Source organism: Lepidochelys kempii, chromosome 7, assembly GCF_965140285.1.
Source record: "Lepidochelys kempii isolate rLepKem1 chromosome 7, rLepKem1.hap1, whole genome shotgun sequence".
NCBI classification, from domain to species: Eukaryota; Metazoa; Chordata; order Testudines; family Cheloniidae; genus Lepidochelys; species Lepidochelys kempii.
This window is the reverse complement of record NC_136386.1, coordinates 120,650,917-120,675,279: the sequence shown is the minus strand read 5'-3', so window position 1 is coordinate 120,675,279 and position 24,363 is coordinate 120,650,917. Positions and strand designations below refer to the sequence as shown.

The 24,363-nt window shown below is 44.7% G+C and overlaps 1 protein-coding gene across 7 annotated transcripts in view; it reads right to left on the bottom strand.

The window, feature by feature from the left end:
- SH3PXD2A (SH3 and PX domains 2A) overlaps positions 1-24,363 on the bottom strand; it is a 394,865-nt gene that overhangs the window by 115,251 nt on the left and 255,251 nt on the right. For 3 of the 7 annotated variants that reach the window (XM_073354456.2, XM_073354459.2, XM_073354461.2), the window contains one exon: positions 7,207-7,251. The exons of the other annotated variants lie outside the window; for them this stretch is intronic. In XM_073354456.2, the coding sequence (XP_073210557.1) occupies positions 7,207-7,251 (45 nt within the window). The remainder of the gene's footprint in view (positions 1-7,206; positions 7,252-24,363) is intronic. 7 annotated transcript variants of the gene reach the window in all.

The following is a 24,363-nucleotide window of genomic DNA, read 5'->3' as shown; positions in this document are numbered from 1 at the left end:
CCAGCAGTAAAAACTAGCAGGACTTTCATCTCACAGCTTTGAAGTCTGGGGGGGAGGGATAGCTCAGTGGTTTGAGCACTGGCCTGCTAAACCCAGGGTTGTAAGTTCAATCCTTGAGAGGGCCATTTAGGGATCTGGGGCAAAAATTGGGGATTAGTCATGCTTTGATCAGGGGGTGGGCCTAGATGACCTCCTGAGGGTCCCTCCCAACCCGGATCATCTATGACCCGAGCTACTACAGCAATATTTTGATCAGCAAAGCCAGATAATGGTATCAGTGATTCTATACCAAACAGAACCATTGGCTGGGATGTTATGGTGGGAGATGAAGCTGTCTGGTAGGAGCATGTGGAGAGAGGGGAGGAGATGTAAAAGTCTGGGATACTGCATACTGTGGGCATTGTGGAAAGATTCTTGTAAATACAGGAAGGAGTATTAAGATAAAAATCTAGAATTAGGAGAAGTGTTTAAATAAGTGGCCCAATATTAAAGAAAAAAAGTTCTCTTTGTAAGATGCGTCCTGAGCCATAAAGTTTAGGGCCAGATCAACAGTTCAGGATCCTTTTTAGAGATTTTTGGATTTGGCCCTGGGCCCCTTTTCAATTGTGTAGTAACAAAGTATTGGCAAAGAGCGTTGCTTTGTAACAACCATCTTCTCCAACTGTTTAATTGGTTCCATCTATCAAGCAAATTTATAGAACATTATTTCTGTGGCATCTTTTGTGAACTTGGCCAAACAGTTTAAATATGGACGGGGGTATTTCTGATTCTTAGAAGATGGGGTATAGTCAACTGTATTCTGAATCTACCACTGCAATATACGAATGGCAGAGACACTGGAAGTGAAAGATGAAGAGGAGTTCCATACAAGCATGTGGTTTGGACTAATCTGTTTAAGTCTAACTCTTTAAAAAAAAAAAAAAAAAAAGGGGGGGGGGGAGAATACAGCCACTGCAACTTGAATGGAAAAACTTGATCAATTCAAATATTGAATGTATAACATACAGTCTCAATTTAAAGCTTCCAACATGACTTCCTGAATCGTTTTAACTGCCAGTCCCGCAGTGATAAATAAGCCATCACACACACACACACACCCCCACACCCCCCAAAGAGTGTGCGACGGCACTGTGCACACAGAGGGCTGCACAGTGAAGTTTAGAACAAAGATGCTATATCCACTCTCCTCTCCCATATCCCCAACACTTTGCCTAGTAACAGTGTCCATTCTTCCCTGCCGCCCCTTTGGATACTGATGCAACAATCTGGAAGAGTTACTACAGCCCGGAGCTGTCTCATCTCCCTCTGGGACCTTTTTGTGGCTGCTATGGAGCAGCTGCGGGGACACCCAGCCAAATGCTGCATATGCCGCTGGGGAGAAAGGCCAGCCTGGAGGCTCCTCTAATCTATTCTTAAGGAATAAATCCAGCCCCCAGCATATGGGATGTGTAGAATGGACAATCTGGTCATTTTTAGAAGTTCTGCAAGTGACAAAAATCAGGATATTCCTTCAAAAATTTAGGACAGGCAGCCCTAAGGCAGGTGGTGAGAACAGTGCACGAAGGTGAAGAAGAGAGCACATGGTGTAACTATACAGAGCTAGTCAGATTCAACCCTGGTGTAGCTTCATTAAAGTCAGTGAAGTTACACAAGGATTGAACTTGGCCCCGTTGCCATCTGCACCGATTTCTTCCTCAAGCAAGCACTCAGTTTCTTTCCTTTCCTCCTTTATGCTTTTTGCAGCATTTTCCAATAAAGTCTTCACAGAAATGAAAAAAAAGTTAAATATTGCCCTTTGCCAAGATTAGCTTGTTAGTTTTGGGACTTTATTTTTATCTGCTGGTTTCTAAGACAGAGCCAAGAAAAATTAGAGGAGGGGTATGTGGGGGGGAGAAAACTAGATTTGCTTTCCCCCACCCCTTCTGGGAAAGTTGGCTCACTTTATGGAGTCCAAATGACTAGGTTACAGGTAGAAAAAGTTAAGAAAACTTTCCTTAAGTATTTTGCACACAGATGTGCTAAACCACTTGGACATCATTCAAGCAGCTGCCAGACAGGGTCTCCCACCAGCTTAAAATCACCTAAGTACTTTGGCATTTGCCCTAATTCTGCTTGCTGCAGCAATGTGTTCATACTGGATTCCTTAGAGCTGTGTTTCCCAAAGTGTGAGGGAGACTAGCTAGGGTAGTGGGGGAAAATGAAAGACCTATATAGTTAAAAGCCATCTTAGAAAAGCACCGGTAGGGTATAAGGGAAGGAGGGGTTACAATTAGTTTCTTGCTCCTGAATGGGGGGCTTATCTTTCAAAGATTGGGAAATGTTGCTTTTAAGTATAAGGTCTGATTTTGGGGTGGAGCCAGACACGCACAACTCCCAACGACTCCACAGGAGCAAAGGGTGCTCAGCGCCTCTCAGGATGTGGCTCATAGTTGGCATCCAACTGAAAGGAGATGCTTTGTTTTCAGAGTTAAATCTGGATCCGGTGTCCGAAAAGGAATGGAATACTTTTCATGGTGGAGAGTGCTCTAGAATTTCAATGCAAGGGTCTGACTACAAAGAACAGAGGGTTAGAAATCATCAGGGATTTAAGAGATACATGGTGCTTGGGCAGAGGAAGCACATGCAATGCATTGCAGAGTGAGCTGCTGTACCAGGCAATGCAGTTAATCACTCACATCTGCTCCCAAGTAGACCCAAGTTCATAAAACCAAACCCACCTCTTTCCCTTTTTGGTCAGCCCAGAAGACCTGGCATTCAGTTTACTGCTTTGAAGGTAGCGACAGAGAATGTTTGGTAGGCTTTTATCCAGTCTAAGGGGGTTCCACCACCTCTTTCGTCTCATTCTCACTGGGGACATCTACATGGGGATAAGAGGACCACAGCATGGCCACAGCTGGCCTGGGTCAGCTGACTCAGGCTCGTGGTGCTAAAAATTGCTGTGTAGACCGTATGGGCTTGGGCTGGAGCCCGAGCTCTGGGACCCTCCACAAGCTTGAGCCAGCTGACCCAGGCCAACCACAGATTTATTCCCGGGTAGACATCTCTGCCGAGTCTCGTTTTCTCACTCCCATTTTCCCATGTAGCTCTCCGAAAAGTTTACTTTTCATTTCATTCTGTTGTTCCTAGTTAGACACCTTCGAACAAGATACACATACTAGGGGCGGGGTGCAAAGTGGTCAGGAGGTGGATACAAGTGGCTACATGTAACTTACCCAGATTAGTCAGTCATTCACTGGGTGAGCATAGGAGTTAATTTGCATCAAATTGGGATTCTATGGGGGCCAAAATCAAGTGCAGTCCACACTGAAGTCAGTGGCAGCTTAACTGAAGGTGAATTTGGCCCTAAGAGCAATGGCAAAAATCCCAACAGACAAAGCAGGGCTTTCCAATCCATTAATTGGATTTCCTGTAACAGCCTCCTCCCCTCTCCACCCTAGTTATGCTGCATTTGTTTTCCACACACTGAATGCGAGTGATACGACTGTCACTTGCACCCAACATGCATGTCACACCATTGTTTATACCAGTGCTGAATCTGGCCTGGAGATCTGCAGGAGCTATGCTAGTTTTTAGACTCTGCTTACTCAAAAGTTGGGGTTTTTTGCAGTCAGAGGCTGAGATGGATACCTTATTTTGTGTGCATATCAACAAGGGATATATTGGGGGAGAAGAGTTGCAATGGCTGGGTTTGTTTTCTATTAAGTGCTGACAAAGATATTGGGATTCTTGAGACTAATTTTTTTCTCCCTGGTAACGACTCCTGCCTTCAGATGTGCATGTGGCTTTCAACACAAGCCATGTGAGAGCATCTTTGGGCAGAATTTGGCCTCTACTAGTTTGCAGATTTTCATCTCTCTAGAAAACCCACCTCACTTGGCCTGGTACCTGCAGACAGACCAACACACACACACACACACAAACAAACTTCTCACTGAGAGGGGAGAAGTAAAGGAGATCGCTTTCATTTTTAGGCCACCACATTTAGACCTTCCTTCAAACCCCTCCTCTAAGTCTAGCTAGGCTGTGATGCCTCCAGAAGACTGCCATTTGATCATGGCTAGGCAGGGGGTGAGCATCAATTCCAGCTACTGATTGCAGCTATATGAAGCCAAACTATGCACAGAATTAGTCCACATGACCAAATCCTATTAATATTAATTCACTTCTCCCCCCATTCCTCTCCTCTGCCCATCCATTTGCCTTGTGCACCTGTTCTGTCTGGTCTTTGAGAATGTAGGCTGTTTGGGATAGGAACTGTATTTATGACGTTTGTAAAGTAATCAACACAGTGAGCCCATGACTTGGTTGAGGCCTCCAGGTACTACCTAGAACATGAATAAATTAGTCTATAGTAGTAAAGGAATGAATATTAAAAATTGGTTAGTGTCCAATGCTTGCCTAAAAACCACCACCGAGGACTCCTGGAGGATGGCAGAGTGAAGAGATACATGTGACCAGGAGAGGAAGTATGGCAGGGATGCAACAATCTGACCAATCAAATACCACTTAGGCAACTAAGCCCAACTTGCATGAAGTGGAGCCATTTGCAAACCCCATCCTGGTCAATGCAGAGTCTTGTCTTTGAGCAAGGTGGAGTGCCATGATAGACCGGGACACGTGGCCTTTGTGCACTACAATGCCATAGGCTCAGGGGCCATACCTGCCATGCTCTACAAACTTGTAGGACTCCCAAGATAGCCACTTTGTTCAGAAGAAACTCAGGATAGAGAGAGAGAAGGGGGTGGGGGGAAATCAGAGGAGAAGCAGAGAAATACGGATATCCTGAACTGATCTGTTCAGGTGGTTCTGCACAGTTGCCCCATAAGGCCATTTGCCAAGTTCATCTGCTTTTTATTTATTTTGGGGGTGGAGGGAAGAAGAGAAATACTTTAGTGTTCTTTGTGAGGGGATAAAATGCAATGCCAGCTGCTTAACCCTTGTGAGCATCTCTATAAGAAACAGGTTAGTAAATAGATTTTGGTTTCAAGCTTCCAAGAGGCTTCTATTAAGGAATGTTTGAATGACTGGACACCGGGGGAATCCTTAATCTTTTCTCTGCAGTGAAGTGCCATCTCCAGTAATACATGTATTTCACAGTTTCCATCCTCAATGGTCACTTTGGATAACAAACAGGTGGCCATGCTCACAGAGCCCATAGTCATAGCATTCAGTTGGCTACCACAGAGGCTTCAAAGTGTAAGTTTCCTTTTCAACAAAGTTTGTTAAATCAAGTAGGTCAGCCTTGTCCGTGGGAGGAAAGAGTCCTTTCTGACCACGGCTGGGGCAAAGACCAACCAATGAAGCTTTTATACAGACTAAATGGCAAAGTCCCTAAAATAATTTTGCCAGATTAGAAGACACTGTGTGGGATCAACTAGATCAGTGAATGCAAGTTCTACTTGAGAAGTGCAGCAGACAACTTCTCCAGGAAAAGTCCCAAGTTCTCATCTGTAGAATAAAGCCTCTTATAAATTACTTTTACTGACCTCAGTGAGACAAACCTCTAGCTGCTCCACAGACACATGGAATGAAACCCTACATTGGAGGAATAAAATGTATTGTTTTTGGCCAAGGCTTGGAGTTTTTTGAACTAGTTGATGGAATAAAACCAACTGATTTGTGAAGAATTATATAATTCATTATAAATATCAAAGGAGCAGAGGTTTTTTGGGGAGAGAATTCATATTTAAGAATGTAAAACATTCTAATGCAAGGACCAGTTATGGAACAATGAAAACCAGTGTTAGCACTATTTTAATAAAGTCATACCCACTGTGCTGAAGTCCATCCATGCAGCATCATGGGACCTGCTCCATGTGCCCCTTAAGATAATACATGGTAGAATGAATCAGCCTCTGCTGTGTCTTCACAAACAAAAGGAAAAAGGGAAGAATCACAGAGGAATGCTAGAGAAGGCAAAGAGTGCATTGCTTCTGGGAATCTACACCAATCCAAGCATCTGCCTGGTCTATAGAAACTAACGACTGGTAGAGGATTGCATTAGATGCTTAGACCTTCTCTCACTAATGAGTAGGACAGGAAACTCTGCTTTTCACTTTAGACACATAAGACACTTCCTCCCAGCCTTTGACCTTAGGAGAAAGTACAGTGTCCTCCTCCCCTGAGAATTATGCAGCAAAGAGGAGTTTGAGAGAGACTCCATATTCTTCTGTATTAGAAGATACTTACATTAACACAGCTTTCACTTGCTGCAGAAGAGTAGGAGAGCATTTCCATACAGAAAACACTTCACAATGGAAGGAGGCCTGTTTTGAGCTCCATCCACCTGTACTGTCCCTTTCTCCTGAACATGTCTGTCTGACCACGTTCCCAATTATAGCTTCTAACTCTGCTCCTGCAAGCCCATTCCTCATGTTCGTTATCTGCTACATGAAGATGTTTCTCATGAACTCCCTTGCAGTGTGGTCTAGCTGTTTGACCAGGGGAGCGAGTAACCGGTCACCCCCACAAATTCCCAAGCCAAGATGAACAGGCACTTTGTGGTTTTCTCATCCATTTGCACAGTCATCCCCCAGGAACATCATGGTTTCAAAGTGTGATGCCATAAGAACAGCACCCACCCAGCAGATTTCCCCCAGAGTTGGGGACGTTTATATCTGAATCTAACGTTCCCAGAGTTCAGATTCAGGTCCATCCTAGTACAGTTTCACTGGGCATTCAATCAGTGAAGTCTCCTCGGCTCTTGATCCTGCAGCGTGTAGTGCACACTAGCCCTTTCACAGCACCAGTACAATTGGTTGGGAACGTGCAGCTTAGAGGAAGGGGGACGGAGACAAGAGGGAGAGAATTTCCGAGTGCACGTGACCCCTAATGTCCTTTGTTGACTTCACCTCTTCCTTCCCCAGTCCTATTCACAGAAGTGCAATAGAGTCAGATCCCATCCTCTGGCAGTGACAATATCTCCTTTAAGGGTTAGAGCCCATAATGAGCCCCCTTTTCTCTTTAGGGCTATTCTTTTTGAGGTCTATATATTTTGAAATGCTGATATACAGGTAGGTTGTAAAGCCGAGACACTTAGAAGGTTAGAACATAAGATGGCCTCCCTCCACTTGACATACAAAAAGCCCCAAAACGCATTGTCTGAACTAAATACTGATTTTAAATGGTATTTTCTTCTCAGTGGCATGCTGAATACGAACAAGGAATTAAACAAAACAAAAAACCCCCACACAAACAATTTAGTACCTGTAACATCCTTCCTTGGAGTCTCAGAGACTCTGGACATCCAAACTTCAAAAGTCCAAGAAGAGGGCAGCAGTAAAATAAAAAGAGTAATTAGAAAAACAAGCAAGCAGTTTCACAGCTCTGCATAGAGGAGCAATAAGAGTTAAAATAGCTTTGAAAAAGAAAGGTTAAAAACCAGTCTGACAAGAAATTGAAGGCCACTGAAGAAAAGTTGATGGTGATTAAGCTATTATCCGAGTCACAGCAATTCATAGGTTTAGGTGAATTACTGACATTTATAAAGTTTCACACGTGTTCATACTGGTCAGATGACTAGATCCACACAAGTCAAAAAAGGTTCACATGCAAACTTTCCTGTTCATTCCAAATATTGAAATCCAGGCATAATTACACTGTGGGAAACCCTAGCTGAGTTACATGGAGCGTAAGTCAGGGAACTTCTTGACCCATTAGGCCTCAGTCCTGCAAAGAAAGGTAACTCATGCTCCATGGAAAGAGTTTAAGCAGCTTAAAGAAGAAATGCATTTCAAGCAGGCATTGAACAAAAGCATCAAGCATTAGTGAGTGAATTGACAGTAAAAGCCCAGTAAATCAGTAAAAGGATTGTCTGGCAACAAGGTCAGATTTATGCCCTATTTCAGAGGGAAGAAATATTGCGCTTTAGGATGCTGGAAACAGTCAAGAGTCTTTCAAAATATGCCTTTTGGGTTTGGGGACATCGGAAGTTTTTTTAAAATCAGCAGCTCTGCTCCTTGACCAGACAGTTGTTTAAGCAAGTTTGAGAGTGTAGACATGGCCAGCCAGAACTAGCGTCTCGGACAGAAACGCTGCCCCCATTGGAGGTAGGCAGGAAAAGCAAATAGCTTTGAGAAAAATTTCTTGATATAAATGAACCAAATTCATCCCTGATTTCTTAAAATAAGATCTTGCGAGGGACTTAACATGACTTATAATAGTTCCAGAATGCCACACAAAGGAATATGTGGAATTCCTTGGGCTATATTCTGGCACACAATGTAATGCTAAGAACAGTTTTGACTCCATCAGTCTCATAGCAGCAAGACACCACTTGGAGACAAAAACCAATACACATTAGGGGATTTATTTGTGACTGGCTGTTATTTGGAGTCACAGGACAATATTCTTTGAATAGGCATTTGGTCCCTAGACTGTGCTGGCAATTCACCAGTTACACAATGCACAGCGGAAGAAGTCACTTTCAACGGGTTCTCCAACTGAAAATATAAAAAGTCAAAAACAGTGTTATGGAAGTGCAATGTATTAAATTAGGCTAAGGCTCTCAAAATCTCAGCACTCCCACTGAAGTAGGTACATTAGCTTCACTGTGTGGAGAAAGACACTAAGGCATAAAGAGTTTTATGGAAATTGCTAGGGTCAACAGGTTTTCAGCAGAGGGCCATTGACTCTGGAACTCACTTTCCCATTTGGCCCAACAGAACAAGAGAGTCTACCCTTCACAGCAGAGTGTGATGCCTTTAGAGACCGTAAGACTCCATAGCTGGGGCACGAGACTGGGGAGTGACGTTCTGGATTTGCTATTGATTCTTTGAGTGGCCATGGACAAGTCATGTTGTTGCTCAGTGCCTCAGTTTCCCCATTTATAAAATGGAAGTAACAAAACTTTGAAACTCAAAGTGCTTTAAGATCTACAAATGGGAGGTGCTATTGAGTGTAACAACTAAATACCAGTTGTATATTCAAGCTTTTGCCTGGGGAGTTGACGGGGGTGTGTGTGCGTGAGAGATTGTCTTAATTACTAGTTTGTGCATATACATCCAGTGATATTAAGATGCCTAGATACATCAAAACCTATTACCATATGCAGGTTACTCTGGACATACAGACACAGGTGACAGAATTTTAAGTAAAGCAACAAAATTATTTCATCCAAAGAGGCAGGGGAGGGCAGAAGAGAAGGGGATTTCAAACAAAGTTTGCACTGAGCCAAGCCAACACTGGAAACTAAAACAGCTGAAGATGAAAAATATTTGTAATAAGGAAATGACTATCATGGTCTTACAGTTATATTGGAGCTACGTGCTCCAGCAGAGCTAACTTAATGGGAGCCACTTGGTGGCTCTTGTACATGAGCACCACCAGTTCAGAAGTAACTCTTGGTACTTAACCAAGCTTTTCATGCAGTCGGATAGCACCCTACGCTTATTTGATGTAGGATAGCTTTTTAGAATAAAAGCAACTTTTCCCTCTTGGCTCCAGCGGCTGATCCAAGACTGACTACAAGAAAGAACTGAAGGAGAAATTCGGTTTCTTGGATTCCCACGCATCAAAAAAATTAAAATAAAAGTTTTAAAAAAAAAAAGGATCAGCACTTCCTTGGCATTACAGAGCTCGACAGCAGCTAGAAACAAATCCGAGTGCTGCTAAAGGAGGAGACAGCTAGCATATTTCAGCTGCTCTAATGCTAAGCAGATGTGTTGCGCCAAACTGCCTGCTTGGGGATTTTTTTTTTTTTAAATTCCAAGATGCTTAAGGCTCTAATTGCTCCCAGCTTCTAAACCTCCCCCCAAAAACAACAACAAAAATAGCAAAGACCACATGCAGCCTCACAAGGAGAGTGTTGGGGAGGCAGAAGCTGGAGAGTTCTGCAACTGTGCCAGCAAAACAAAAGCCATAACAAACAGCCCAGGGTTTCCCTTTAGGGCAGAGTTTTACTGGAATTGTGCACCGGGCTTGTCATCAATTTCAAATGAGACTGGTAATGGTAAATGAACAACCCCCTCAGTTCCTTCCCTCTGCTTCCCTTCCATTACGTTGCTGAAAGCCAGTTAGGCACCCATGACTTAGAGAGAACCATCAATTGGAAGAGAAGTTAAAGTTGCCTGCTAATGCAAGTCACTCCTAATACATTTGGGGCCTGATCCTGTTCCCCATCCTATTCCTTGGGATTTCTGCTGCAATTTCAAATGGGGTCAAGCCTTTAAAAAAAAAATTTATGGGCTTGGTTTCCTTAAGAACAAAGCGACGGAGCGGAGCGGCTTGTGAGTAGCATTAGGAAAGATTCCCCTTCAGTTCACAGATGTATTTCACAGAACTAGCAGGGAAACAGGAGAGGCATGTCTCTGCTGGAGACGGCTGCTGAGCGCCAGCCCGATTCAAACTGCTGCCTTGGCCGACGGACAGGTCAGCTCTGCCTTCTCAGGTGCAGAATGGCAAGGAGTGGGGAGAGAGAAGATGCTCATAAGATTTAAACAAACTAGTTGCCATGGCAGATTGAAAGACAGCAGCGGATTTTATTCCGAGTTCACCAGAAGCCTTCTTGATGCCTTTCAGGCGGGCTTTTCTGTTTCTTCTACTGGTGGTGGGGGAGGAGGAATGGGCTGAGACTCCTGGGTTATGACCCTTTAAGCTTACAATATACAGCCCAATTGGTCTCATTTCAATAGAGCTAGTCTGTTAGCTCGGTCTTGCCAGGTGTCGTCAAATAAATTAATGCTACATTCACATGACTTTCTGCAAAAGCCAGAGAATATCTGAAGCATTAGAGAGGGGCCTAACTGCAGGGATGAGCCACCAACCTGAACTTTCCTAAAGTCCTGGGGGCGTTTGGGTGATTGCTTGTTACCGGTTGTGTTGCAGTAGTTTCTAGGAGCCCTAGTTGTGGGCCAGGGACATGTTTGGACAGCACCTAGCTGCAAGCACGACAAATAAAAAAAACGACAACCCATCCCCCAAAGACTTTACAACCTAATCTGAAGATTTCTATGTTGTTTGGCACACAGTGGAAGGCAACAGGTTTTGATTGCTCTCGAGGAAACATAAGGCCACCCATTAGTAGACCCAGAGCTCCCATAGGGAGTCTCCCATCTCATCCATGATTTTTCTGCTGGACTACAAAAAATGCCAATTCATAGAATATCAGGGTTGGAAGGGACCCCAGAAGGTCATCTAGTCCAACCCCCTGCTCGAAGCAGGACCAATTCCCAGTTAAATCATCCCAGCCAGGGCTTTGTCAAGCCTGACCTTAAAAACCTCTAAGGAAGGAGATTCTACCACCTCCCTAGGTAACGCATTCCAGTGTTTCACCACCCTCTTAGTGAAAAAGTTTTTCCTAATATCCAACCTAAACCTCCCCCACTGCAACTTGAGACCATTACTCCTTGTTCTGTCATCTGCTACCATTGAGAACAGTCTAGAGCCATCCTCTTTGGAACCCCCTTTCAGGTAGTTGAAAGCAGCTATCAAATCCCCCCTCATTCTTCTCTTCTGCAGGCTAAACAATCCCAGCTCCCTCAGCCTCTCCTCATAACTCATGTGTTCCAGTCCCCTAATCATTTTTGTTGCCCTTCGCTGGACTCTCTCCAATTTATCCACATCCTTCTTGAAGTGTGGGGCCCAAAACTGGACACAGTACTCCAGATGAGGCCTCACCAATGTCGAATAGAGGGGAACGATCACATCCCTCGATCTGCTCGCTATGCCCCTACTTATACATCCCAAAATGCCATTGGCCTTCTTGGCAACAAGGGCACACTGCTGACTCATATCCAGCTTCTCGTCCACTGTCACCCCTAGGTCCTTTTCCGCAGAACTGCTGCCTAGCCATTCGGTCCCTAGTCTGTAGCTGTGCATTGGGTTCTTCCATCCTAAGTGCAGGACCCTGCACTTATCCTTATTGAACCTCATCAGATTCCTTTTGGCCCAATCTTCCAATTGGTCTAGGTCCTTCTGTATCCTATCCCTCCCCTCCAGCGTATCTACCACTCCTCCCAGTTTAGTATCATCCGCAAATTTGCTGAGAGTGCAATCCACACCATCCTCCAGATCATTTATGAAGATATTGAATAAAACCGGCCCCAGGACCGACCCTTGGGGCACTCCACTTGATACCAGCTGCCAACTAGACATGGAGCCATTGATCACTACCCGTTGAGCCCGACAATCTAGCCAGCTTTCTACCCACCTTATAGTGCATTCATCCAGCCCATACTTCCTTAACTTGCTGACAAGAATTCAGCACCTAAAATTAAGAATTAAGAATTCATCTTAATTCAAATTAAGATGGTGCAACGTCGGCTCTCCCTATCGCTGGACAAAGCTGAGGCTGACAGCACTTCATACAGTAAGGTCTCTTTGAAGCAGCACCTAAAATCTCCAAAGAGGAGCCCCAACCAATCATCTCTTGCTGTATGGATAGCAGCCATGTCAGGAGACCATCGGTAGGGATAAAAGCTGAGGAAGACAGGAGTAATCTCAGCGCGCATTCTGGGAGTCAATCCACTGAAGGGCCACAGAGAAAGCAACAGGTGGAATAAGGAAACTCATTTGCACTCTTTTTCCTGCTCATCATTAGCTGTTCCAGGGTTTCTTAGTGCTGTAAGCAGCAGCAAACAGCCGTTCTCAACATGCAGCATACCAGCACTATAATTTTCCTGTACTGAATTTCAACAAGAGAGTCCGACTGCCAGAGATCTTCACATTAAAGGGCCTATTATCCTTTTAACACTGGAGCCAAAAGGTAAATCCCCTACATGTCACTGGAGTTTAAAGATCTTCGCACATGCACAATTATTAATAGACTAGAAATGCCCATCATGAAGCCCTGCCCCCAAAAACACCGACAAGGAATATTAGGGCGGCCTTGCCATTGACAAGTTGCACACCCAAAGTCAGGCAGGGGAAGAATCAGCATGAGTATCCCCTGCTGAGTAAGTACATACAAGTAAACTTAAGGGCAAGTGCTGGCATTTGGAAATTGAGAAGGGGCAAGCACCAACAATTCCTAGCCAATGGTGTGTTCTAAGCAGGCCTAAACCTGCTCCCATTGAAATCAGTGATGAGAAAAGTTCCTGGACTTCAGAAGATCAATAGTAGATGTTCAGACCATGGGGCAATAGCATCCCAGTTGCAAGCACACCCATTCATTCCAATACCAGTTACCTTCCCAGCATCCCTCCTACACATACCCCATCATTGTTAGTTTGTTTTAATTTGAGGGTATAAGTTGAACCAAAAAATGACTAACTTCCTACAGAAGGCGGCTGTACACAGGCCATTAGTGTTATGTACCACTTGAGCCAGGAAAGCTTCATTGGTAGTCTAGCAGCCGGCAGTGATCCTTCATAAACCTGCAACTGATCCAAACCTGGCCACTCCTTCTGCTCGGTCACTTCTTTGTGTGTTATCAGATAGTACTAGCAGAACAAAAGAAATCAGCAAGAACTGACTGAAGCTACTAAGATGGACTAATTTTCAGGAAACTATTACATTAGATGCTCACAGCAGGGAGACGAGAAAAAATAAAGGTCAGGAGACAACACTGTTCAAAACATGAACTTTGTAGCTCAGGCCCATTTCTACTCAAGTTAGACTTTGTAACTGAAAGTGGGTATACCAAGTCCAACCCCAATAGAGCATCTCCTGGCCAGCTTCACCCTGATGTCCATATTTTCAGCAATAATTATTGTTTGCCTCCAAGTTGTTCACAAAAGGATACAGAAAACCCGTTAACATGGGCACTAAGACAGATTCTCTTGCAGGGTCTGAAACCCAGATCTACATAATGTCAAGACAGGTGGACTAAGGACAAGCAAAAAACAAGATTTAATCTGATTTTGAACCTACTTGAACACTATGGGTTCAGGAGTTTTAGTCAAGTGTCATTAGGGTTGTGCTCTACTTGAGAGATGGGGCGGGGGGGAAGGGGGGAAAAAAGAAATAAAGAACAGGAGAAAAGCTAGGAATATAGGGATTTAAAAACAAATCAAAACCAAAGCACACCATGTTGACCAAACTAATTACACCATTTATATCATATTAACCAATGAGATCTCTTTTTCTGAGCAGAGATTTACACCAGACAAGTTTTCTACCACCTCTTTGTTCAGTGTTTGCAGCGTCCTGGTGTCCAGCTGGAGCGCCTCCCCCACAGCACAAATAAGGGTCTTTTCTTTTTTAAATACACAAACTTCCATTGGCAAGGAAAATTCATTTGCCACCCTACTCTACATGTGATAAAGCCAATGCATTGCATTTAGTCCTTTCTGCTGCATGAACAATGGCAATGCAAGTGTCTAAAAGCCATCCTCAGCAGTACAGGCACATGCATGTTTTTAGAGAGCTTCTTTAAAAGAGGGACATTAAACTTCCAGCAGGTGAGTGAGACTAAGGGCAGGTCTACACCGCACACATGCACGCTCAGCCAGAGCGAATACTTAAAGAAGCGGCATGGCCAGGCTGCTGCCCCTGCTACTGCTGCCAGGCTGCTATTTTTAGGCTCTAGCTTGAACTGGCTGGTGCATGTACGTCTATCCAAGCTGGAATGACACTTCCCAGCTGCTGTGTAGACACAGCCATATGCTTTTGTTTTGTAGGGTTTCAGAATTCTCTTTTGTCCTATTCTAATGAAACAAGAGTCTAGTGTATAAAAAAAAAGGGGGGGGGGAATATAGTGGTTTAAAGCACATATATGCCCTTCAAAAAATAAAAAAATAAAGACAGGATCTGACCAAAAAAAACCCACCCCCAAAACCCCAACTTATTTAAATAAAGGAAAGGCCTACTGATGGCTATGCTAGCCTTCCAACTGTAATCTACTGAAGAACAGAGCCCAGCAGTCCTAAACCAGTAAGCAGACTCTAAAAAACTAAAACTACTGACACACTATATCACTAATCAATTAGTCAGATTTTTAATTGAGACATAGTCTTGCTGATGAAACATCAGGCAAACCTTGGTCAAAGTAATTTTGTATTACTCATTACAGGAATGCTACATTTTGGTCTTTTATTTACTGAGTTTAGCCTTGTCTCAAATAGGTTGTGCTGGGATCATTTGTTACTCTGGTCTACAAGCATCTTTTGTTCTTAATACACAATATAGATTTTGTTGCAAGAAGCGAGACCAGAACTCCCAACAATATGATTATTTGTATTGTCCAGCCAAAAGCGCATCTGTCCTCCTCAAACAGTAGCCTGCTATCTTGTAAAACACTGGTTCCCCCCGCTTCACCCCCACATCCGATTGCAGACCGGTTTCAAATAACTTCCACTTGCCACGTAAACTGAACTGCCTAGTGTATATTAGACCCACACACAAACAGCTTGGAAAAATATTCACATCTGGCTTTCACATGACCAAAGCGTGCCTCAGAAATTCATTATCTGTGTAGCAAACTCTTACAAGGAAGAAACCCGCAACCAAAATATCCCTACCAGAAAGTCTAAACGAAGACATGGAGCAAGAGCAGATCATGTGCTCTACATACTGTAGAAAAGGAAGCACAGCCCTAGTTTAACATCGGTATTTTAGTGACCATGTTCAGTTACTGTCTTCACTGAGAAATCAAGCTGCACATTAAAGGAAATTAAGACCTAAATATTTGCTTTTAGGCTTGATTTGCATTGTGCACTTTGTGTGTAATCCTAAAGAGACCATCCTAATCCAATTTGAGAAACTGGAAAATCTGCAGGATTATGTTGTTTTTGTCTGGTCACCTTAAATCACAAGTAGCTGTCTGACAACAGTGAGTATGGGCTCCCCTCTCCATATGGTTGCTATATTATGCTAGTGTGCATTCAGATTCAAGGGCATTAATAATGTTGCCATTTTAGGGTCCAAGTGGTGAGGCTGATTTTTAAAAAGAGAATCTGGATAACTTTATGGCTATCAGTATCATTGACAGCTATGCAAGCTAAGAGGAAATAGCATTAATCTGGGGGAAATGCCCATCCCTTGCCAAGGAGGAGAAGGCAATGCCAGCTCTATAGCTTTGCACAACAGAGCAGGTGTATTTGGAGAGGTTTGTGTCTCTCCCTCTGGAGAGCTAGGTGTTGATAACTGCAGAAAGATGGAGTACAAGGGCCAATGTTCCGATCTGGGGCAGTAACACTTGTATTATGAAAAAGTGCAAACACTAAGGGTGTCTATACTGCAAAGACAGACCCATGGGAGTGAGTCTCAGAGCCCAGTTCAACTGACTTGGACTCCCACTACAGGGCTAAAAATGGCAGTGTAGATGTTTGGGCCTGAGCTTTGGCTCTGAAACCCAGTGGGGGAGGAGGTGGGTCTCAGAGCCCAGGCTCCAGGCTGAGCCCAAAGTCTACACTGCTACTTTGAGCCCCATAGCCAAAGCCTGCATCAGTGGGCCTGGACCCTCACTGGTGCAGGCTTTTTTGGTAGTGTAGACATATCCATAGACAGACAAGCCAACCTTATTTTCCACTGCCCCTTGAATGAACAGCCACACTTTACATCTCTCCCAGCTCAGACCCAGCACAGCCTGGATTCAGGCTAGGTCGTGGGGTAAGAACAGCTTTAGTGGCATTGACAGATGAGCTCTTGTAGCCAGTGAATAGAGGACAGCCATCCATCCATGTTCCTCCTCCTGGGTCCCTCTGCAGCATTTGACACTGATGAGCATGAGATATTGCTCATATGCAAGATATGAGGGAACTGGGATTGTTTAGTCTGCGGAAGAGAAGAATGAGGGGGGATTTGATAGCTGCTTTCAACTACCTGAGAGGTAGTTCCAGAGAGGATGGTTCTAGACTATTCTCAGTGGTGGAAGAGGACAGGACAAGGAGTAATGGTCTCAAGTTGCAATGGGGGAGGTTTAGGTTGGATATTAGGAAAAACTCTCTCACTAGGAGGGTGGTGAAACACTGGAATGCGTTACCTAGGGAGGTGGTGGAATCTCCTTCCTTAGAAGTTTTTAAGGTCAGGCTTGACAAAGCCCTGGCTGGGATGATTTAGTTGGGGATGGGTCCTGCTTTTGAGCAGGGGGTTGGACTAGATGACCTCCTGAGGTCCCTTCCAACCCTGATATTCTATGATTGCCATCTCATGCGAGGCAGGGGCCCAGGGAAAGACCATGAAAGTGGTCCTTCCTGGAGGGACATACCCAAAGAGTAGCAATGGGAAGCTCCACCTCTGCCACTTCTCCCCACCCCCCACTTATGAAATTCCACAAGGATCAATTCTCTTTGGTCCTATTCAGCATCTACATGCAGCCATTAGTTGAACTAGTAAGAGGACAAGGACCTCAAGTGCCAGCAATATGCAGATGACACACAGCTCTACCCATCTTCACCATATACGCACAACCAAGCCACTACCACCAAGATGACCCAGTGTTTGGGTGAGATCAGCTCAGGGATGAGCAGCAGGTTGAATCTGAGCGAGACAGATATCGGTGGGCAGAGGAAAGCACTATGAAGAATTTCACAGCCACAGTGCAGTCTCCTTTAGTGGGTGTGTTCTTCCAACAAACAGAGGTTAAAGTAAGCTGGTATGCTCCGGCATGGCATACCGGCAAGAGCCGGTGCGCTGTACCAGGACCGGCTTTCCCAGAGAGCAATTTAAAGTCTTGGGGTAGCGGCGGCGGGGCTCCAGAGGGGATTTAAAAGGGCTGGCGCGGTAGCGGCTGCCGGAGCCCCAAACCCTTTAAATCTCTGCCGAAGCCCTGCTGCCGAAGCCCTGGGGTGGCGGCAGGACTCCAGCGGGGATTTAAAGGGCCCCGGAGCTCCAGCCCCCACTACCACCCTGGGGCCCTTTAAATCCCCACCTGAACCCTGGGGTAGCAGCAGCGGGGGTCCAGAGGGGATTTAAAAGGGCTGGGGCGGTAGCAGCAGCTGGAGCCCCGGGGCCCTTTAAATGCCTGATGGAGCCCAGCCGCCGCTACCCCAGGGCTCGGGCAGCAGGGCTCAGGTGGGGATTTAAAGGGCTCGGGGCTCCGGCAGCTGCTACCACAGGGGAGCCCCAGGCCCTTTAAAGGTTTAAAGGGCGCAGGGATTTAAGGCCATGCCTCTTCTGGCTGAGGCCATGCCCCCTGCTCAGGACTCCGGTGTACCAGTAAGTCCTTTAACTTACTTTCACCCCTGTCTTCAATCCATCTGCAGTTTGAGAGCGCACCTGGATTTCTCATTCGCAATGCTGTCTGCTCTCTAAGGCTGACAAGACTCTTATCTAACCAGGCAGACAGTGACCCAATGTCTGTTGCATGTACGCCTTTGACACCTCCCTTCTGGACTACAGCAAAGAAAGCTTTCTGCTCATATCTATCTCAGCTCTTAGGAAATTCCAGACAGTACAGAAGGATATAGTACTTCTCATGGGCAACTGCAAGAACATCAAACCTGCCCTTGTCTATGGGAAGCCAACAAAGGGAGTCAAGATCAAGGTTTTAGTCCTTATCCTAAAGGAACTGTGGACTATATAGACATACCCCACAGCAGGGAGCGTTCCAGCCTGGGTCAATAGACTCAGGGTCACAGTACTGCACTAAGAACAGCTGCATAAACATTTCAGCTCAAGAGAGGTGGACCTCAGAACTATTTTTAGTGCAATAGTGCAACCCTGAGTCTGCCAACCCAGGCTGGGAGGCTCACTGCTGCTGACTGTGCAGATGTACCCTCAGTGGCTTGGGCCCAGGAGAGCTGAAGAAACATCTAAAGCTCCAGGATTGAGTTGGTGGTAGAGAACTCTGCTCTTCTGGTACAATGGAACTTTCCACCATGAAGGATAAAGCTAGTCTGTGCGGGAGGCAGAACTTTCCAAGACTGTGGAACAAACTGAAAAAATGAAGAGCCATCACGAGCCTCAGTGCTTTCTGCTCAAAATGCTTGTCATATTTCAATACACACAGAATACTGTAGACAAAAAAGAAAAATATCCCATACCACTCACACAAATTCTCCCTGTGGAGAGAGGATCAGAGAAACAAGAAGTCATGGGACAGATGTTAGTCACATGAAGAACAGCTCTGGGTGGCTCAAAAGCTCATCTCTCTCACCAACAGAAGTTAGTCCAATAAAAGTTATTACCTCACACACCTGGTCTCGCTAATATCCTGGAACCGACACGGCTACAACTGTAGCGCATACAGATGCTCATCACATCACTCGATGCTCAGTAGGAAGGCACTCAAGACACTATGTAAGAATTTATGGTCTTATGACGCAAGAACTTGCTACTCTTGTCTCCACTAGTTTAGATAGGATTCCTAAGGGAGCACCATGGACAAGTTGGCATGAAGTTGAAGCTTTCTTTCTAAACAGATCCATGGAGTTTGAAGCTCTCCGCAACAGCATCTCTCACTGGTATCCAAGCACTAAGTCTGCATTCCATGATTCCTCCATCCCACTCCCTGAGCCTCTCTCATTTCACACACCTTTTCACTCCTCAGACAGGAGAAGGACTAGCTGCAGAAGAACCTGGTTGCCTAGAATTGTTCTCTTTACTGTGCACAGTTCAGTCAACGGGGACAGACATTTACTTTGTCTTAGTCCCCAACTCCTCCCACCAGTGAAATGGAAAAACCCATGGAGTAAGGGCCACCCAGGAGAAGATAGTGATCCTGGGTAGTCAGCAGGCCACAGACTGTGTCAGGAGCAAACTAAAGTGGCATGAAATAAAAGATATCCTATCAGTGCCTGTGTTTTCAGTAGCCTCAGGCAGATGGCCAAAACATCTCATTTAACCAAGTAGTTTAAAATCTGGTATACAAGAAGGATCAGTTTCCCTGCACCGAATTACTGCAGACAGGACTCTGAATGTGCCAGTTTGCTTAAATAGATCCACATCTCCACTGAACAGTAGTAATGCAGATCACACACTGAGTGCACTAAGACTGAATAGACTGCCTGAAATTCTTCCTCCTAAAGCCACAATGCTCCAACATTGCAAACTCAGACTTAGTAGGGCATTCACTGTAAATTGCGGAAGGAGGGTCACTCATTGTACTACTCAGAAAGTTTGTACTGCAGAATTTGAAACCAAGGGCCTGAGGACAATATTGAGCAGTTCTATAGAGGATCTGCCCTGGCCAGGACAGCTGTACCAGAAACCGGAAACCTGAAGAACAAGTTGAACTTAAGACACAAACTCACCTATTCTGTTAAAGGTTCTCTGAGACCAAGAATTTTTCTGTGATTAACAAAGGTCTTAGACAGAGAACCTCAAATGACAGGGTGCATAAAACTCTTGCTGATTTCAATGAAAGTTAGGCACCTACATCCAGTTGAGATCTGAGCCTCAGCGTTTGATGCCAATAGATGTGGAACACCTGAGACAGGCCAAGCACCCTCAGATCCCATTGGCAATCACAGTCTTGCAGTACCAAGCAAATATTGCTCAACCCAACTAGTTTTTGTATGTTGCTGTGCTATCTGGCACGGGTTGTGCACACTTTCAAATCCCTTCTCTCATTAATTCCTTGCCTGCCGCACTATTTTTAAAATAAAGAGAAACACTTGGACAAAAATATTCTGGCAGCGCCTGCTGGATTTTGTTATTAATTCCATACAGTGATTACAATGGCTACATGTAGCCAAGGAGCTAATCCTAGGATAAATTATTTCTTCACAACATTCAAAAATTACTGGAACAAGTCAGATCAACAACTGAAGAGCAAGTTAGGAAATTCCATTTGACAAGACTGAGCAGCCCATCTATCCTCACTGACCCAGACCAAATGGCACACCATGAATTCCAGCCCACCATCTCTCTTTCTGCATTAAGAAAAGGAGTACTTGTGGCACCTTAGAGACTAACCAATTTATTTGAGCATGAGCTTTCGTGAGCTACAGCTCACTTCATCGGATGCATACCATGGAAACTGCAGCAGACTTTATATATACACAGAGAATATGAAACAATACCTCCTCCCACCCCACTGTCCTGCTGGTAATAGCTTATCTAAAGTGATCAGGTTGGGCCATTTCCAGCACAAATCCAGGTTCTCACCCTCCACCCCCACACACAAATTCACTCTCCTGCTGGTGATAGCCCATCCAAAGTGACAACTCTTTATACAATGTGCATGATAATCAAGTTGGGCCATTTCCTGCACAAATCCAGGTTCTCTCACCCCCTCACCCCCCTCCCAACAACCACACACACAAACTCACTCTCCTGCTGGTAATAGCTCATCCAAACTGACCACTCTCCAAGTTTAAATCCAAGTTAAACCAGAACATCTGGGGGGGGGGGAGGAAAAAACAAGAGGAAATAGCCACTCCCAGTCTCTATTTAAGCCTAAATTAATAGTATCCAATTTGCAAATGAATTCCAATTCAGCAGTTTCTCGCTGGAGTCTGGATTTGAGAAACTGCTGAATTGGAATTCATTTGCAAATTGGATACTATTAATTTAGGCTTAAATAGAGACTGGGAGTGGCTAAGTCATTATGCAAGGTAGCCTATTTCCTCTTGTTTTTTCCTCCCCCCCCCCAGATGTTCTGGTTTAACTTGGATTTAAACTTGGAGAGTGGTCAGTTTGGATGAGCTATTACCAGCAGGAGAGTGAGTTTGTGTGTGTATGGGGGTGGGGGGGGATGTGAGAAAACCTGGATTTGTGCTGGAAATGGCCCACCTTAATTATCATGCACATTGTAGGGAGAATGGTCACTTTGGATGAGCTATTACCAGCAGGAGAGTGAGTTTGTGTGTGTGGTTGTTGGGAGGGAGGTGAGAGAACCTGGATTTGTGCAGGAAATGGCCCAACTTGATTATCATGCACATTGTGTAAAGAGTTGTCACTTTGGATGGGCTATCACCAGCAGGAGAGTGAATTTGTGGGGGGGGGTGGAGGGTGAGAAAACCTGGATTTGTGCTGGAAATGGCCCACCTGATGATCACTTTAGATAAGCTATTACCAGCAGGACAGTGGGGTTGGAGGAGGCATTGTTTCATATTCTCTGTGTATATATAAAGTCTGCTGCAGTTTCCACGGTATGCATCCGATGAAGTGAGCTGTAGCTCACGAAAGCTCATGCTCAAATAAATTGGTTAGTCTCTAAGGTGCCACAAGTCCTCCTTTTCTTTTTGCGAATACAGACTAACACGGCTGTTACTCTGAAACCTGTCTTTCTGCATTGTTTTCCCACAACATAGGGAAGACAGGCAGTCATTGTGCACACGTGTTTTATGGAGACACAAAAGTGAGCATGTGCTTGAGGCTGCAGTGATCCATGTCACAGGCTGCAGAAGTCTTGGAGAGATTAAAACACAAAGCCAGAGCTACATGGTCCTGGGACACTGATGCATCCTCAAGCAGATTTCAGCCTACAAAATATTTTCTATTTTTGCTATTTTAGGTGTTTCAATTCTCAAATTCACCTGTTTAGCCTGAAACACTCCTCTCCAATGGGAGAGGTTCCCCCCACCCCCAACAAGGGAAGGGGAAAGTTTGAGACAGTGAAAGGAGGGGGAGTAGCAGAGCAAGACTGAGGGCAGCTCTACACTTCAAATGCTGCCGCTGTAGTGCTACAGGGAAGAGATTACCTATGCCGATGGAAGAGCTTCTCCCACTGACGTAAGTACTTCACCGCCAAGAGGTGGTAGCTATATAGGCGGGAAAATACTCCTGTTGATTTAGCACTGTCTACACTGGGAGTTAGGTCAGTGTAACTGCGTTGCTCGGGGTGTGGATTTTTCCTATCCTTGAGCAATGTGAATAGACCAACTTAATTGCCTAGTGTAGACTTGGCCTTCAGTTTTGCTTTTAAAAACTCTAACTCCCTCTTTCTCCTCCCACATCAGACTTTAGTAGTGATCCTCAATTTTTTAACCTATCATTTACAAAGGAAATTGCATTTGATTAAGAGGTAGATGTTTCAGATGATTCCTGGTCTAGATGTATTCACTGGTAGGGCTGACCATCCTGATGGGAAGACCTAAATCCCAGACCCAGGGAAGACTGATACTTATCTGTGTTTCATCCACTCTAATAAACTTTCTGATGGGACTCTTTAGAGAAACCTAAGATGCAATTTAGCAAGTATTAGATCATTTAGAGCTGTCCCAGTTAGGACAGCAATAAAAGATATAGGCTATCAACAATGAACTATGATGGGATAATCCTATTAGTAATAGTACTAAGTGCCAGCCCTGTTCAAGATCCTATCAAGGGAGCAGCACCCATAAGAACAAAGGAAGTTGGACATCAATCTATACTGAGACTCCATGACTACAAACTGATCATTCCCATGTAAAGATCACAAGGATAGCAAGCTAGGGCTAGACTCAACTTCAACTCTAAACAAAACAGTTTTCCACTACACGAGCTAAAAGGAGAGCTCCAGTGTAGCAAAACCCTTATCCCTACTGTGCATCAGCTACTATGTACGGACTATAGGACAACTTCACTCACACAGCCATCTCAGTCCCTTTGTGGATCTTTGGTTTGTAACAGCGATGAAGGATTAAGCACAGAAATGTTAGCCTACTACAATCATATTCTCCATACCATCACCCAAAGCCCTCAAAGAGAACAATTCAAATAGGAGTCAAGAACCTCTCACTAAAGAGATTTTATAGAACAGAAGATGAAGAGAAGAGGTGCGTGAGAGAGGAATGGAAAAAAGTTTCCCCATGGATGTTATTTATACCTATTACCCCTAACAGGAAGAAGATATCCTGAGAGGAGTTTCATTTAAAAAAAAAGAACCACCCAAAACTCAATTCTAGTGGAGCAAGTGCTTAACTGTCAGCAAGTGGCAGTTGAGAAACACTAGAAGTTAGATTAAGTCCATAGAACACATATGCCGGGGTGGCCAAACTTACTGACCCGCCGAGCCACATATGACAATCCTCAGAAGTTTAAGAGCTGGGGCACACCTGACAGGGCTTGGGGTTTCAGCCCCACTCCTGCTGAAGCTCTGTGCCCTGGCAGACATGCCCTGTGGGGCTGAAGCCCTGAGACCCCCCGCCCCATCCTGCTGGGTAGACGCCCCTACCTCACCACCCCGCTGCAAGCAGAGGTCCCAAGCTTCCCTCCACCCCAGACCCAGTCTGGTAGGTGAAGAAGGGGAGGTGCGCACGTGGAGGAGGAATATGTTGATGGCAAGGTTCTCAGGCTCCATCCACAAACCTAGATCAGAAATTCCACACAAAACCAAACAAGGCATTAAAGTGTTATTACACTGATTTCATTAGTTTTTCCAAGTAGACACCTCATTTCAAGCAACAGGGGTAAAATGCTCACAGCTATTGTTTTCGAGCCATCTGCAGCCAGGTGAATAAACATTAGGATTAATTTACAACCATTTTGAAATTAAAGTCAATTTAGAACACTCATGATTTAAATTGGGCTTTTTAAATTCATGTCAAAAGTTCTATGTACATATGGATAGTCTTAAATTGCTAGAGCGGATGTTACATACTTGTTTCTTTCATTTCC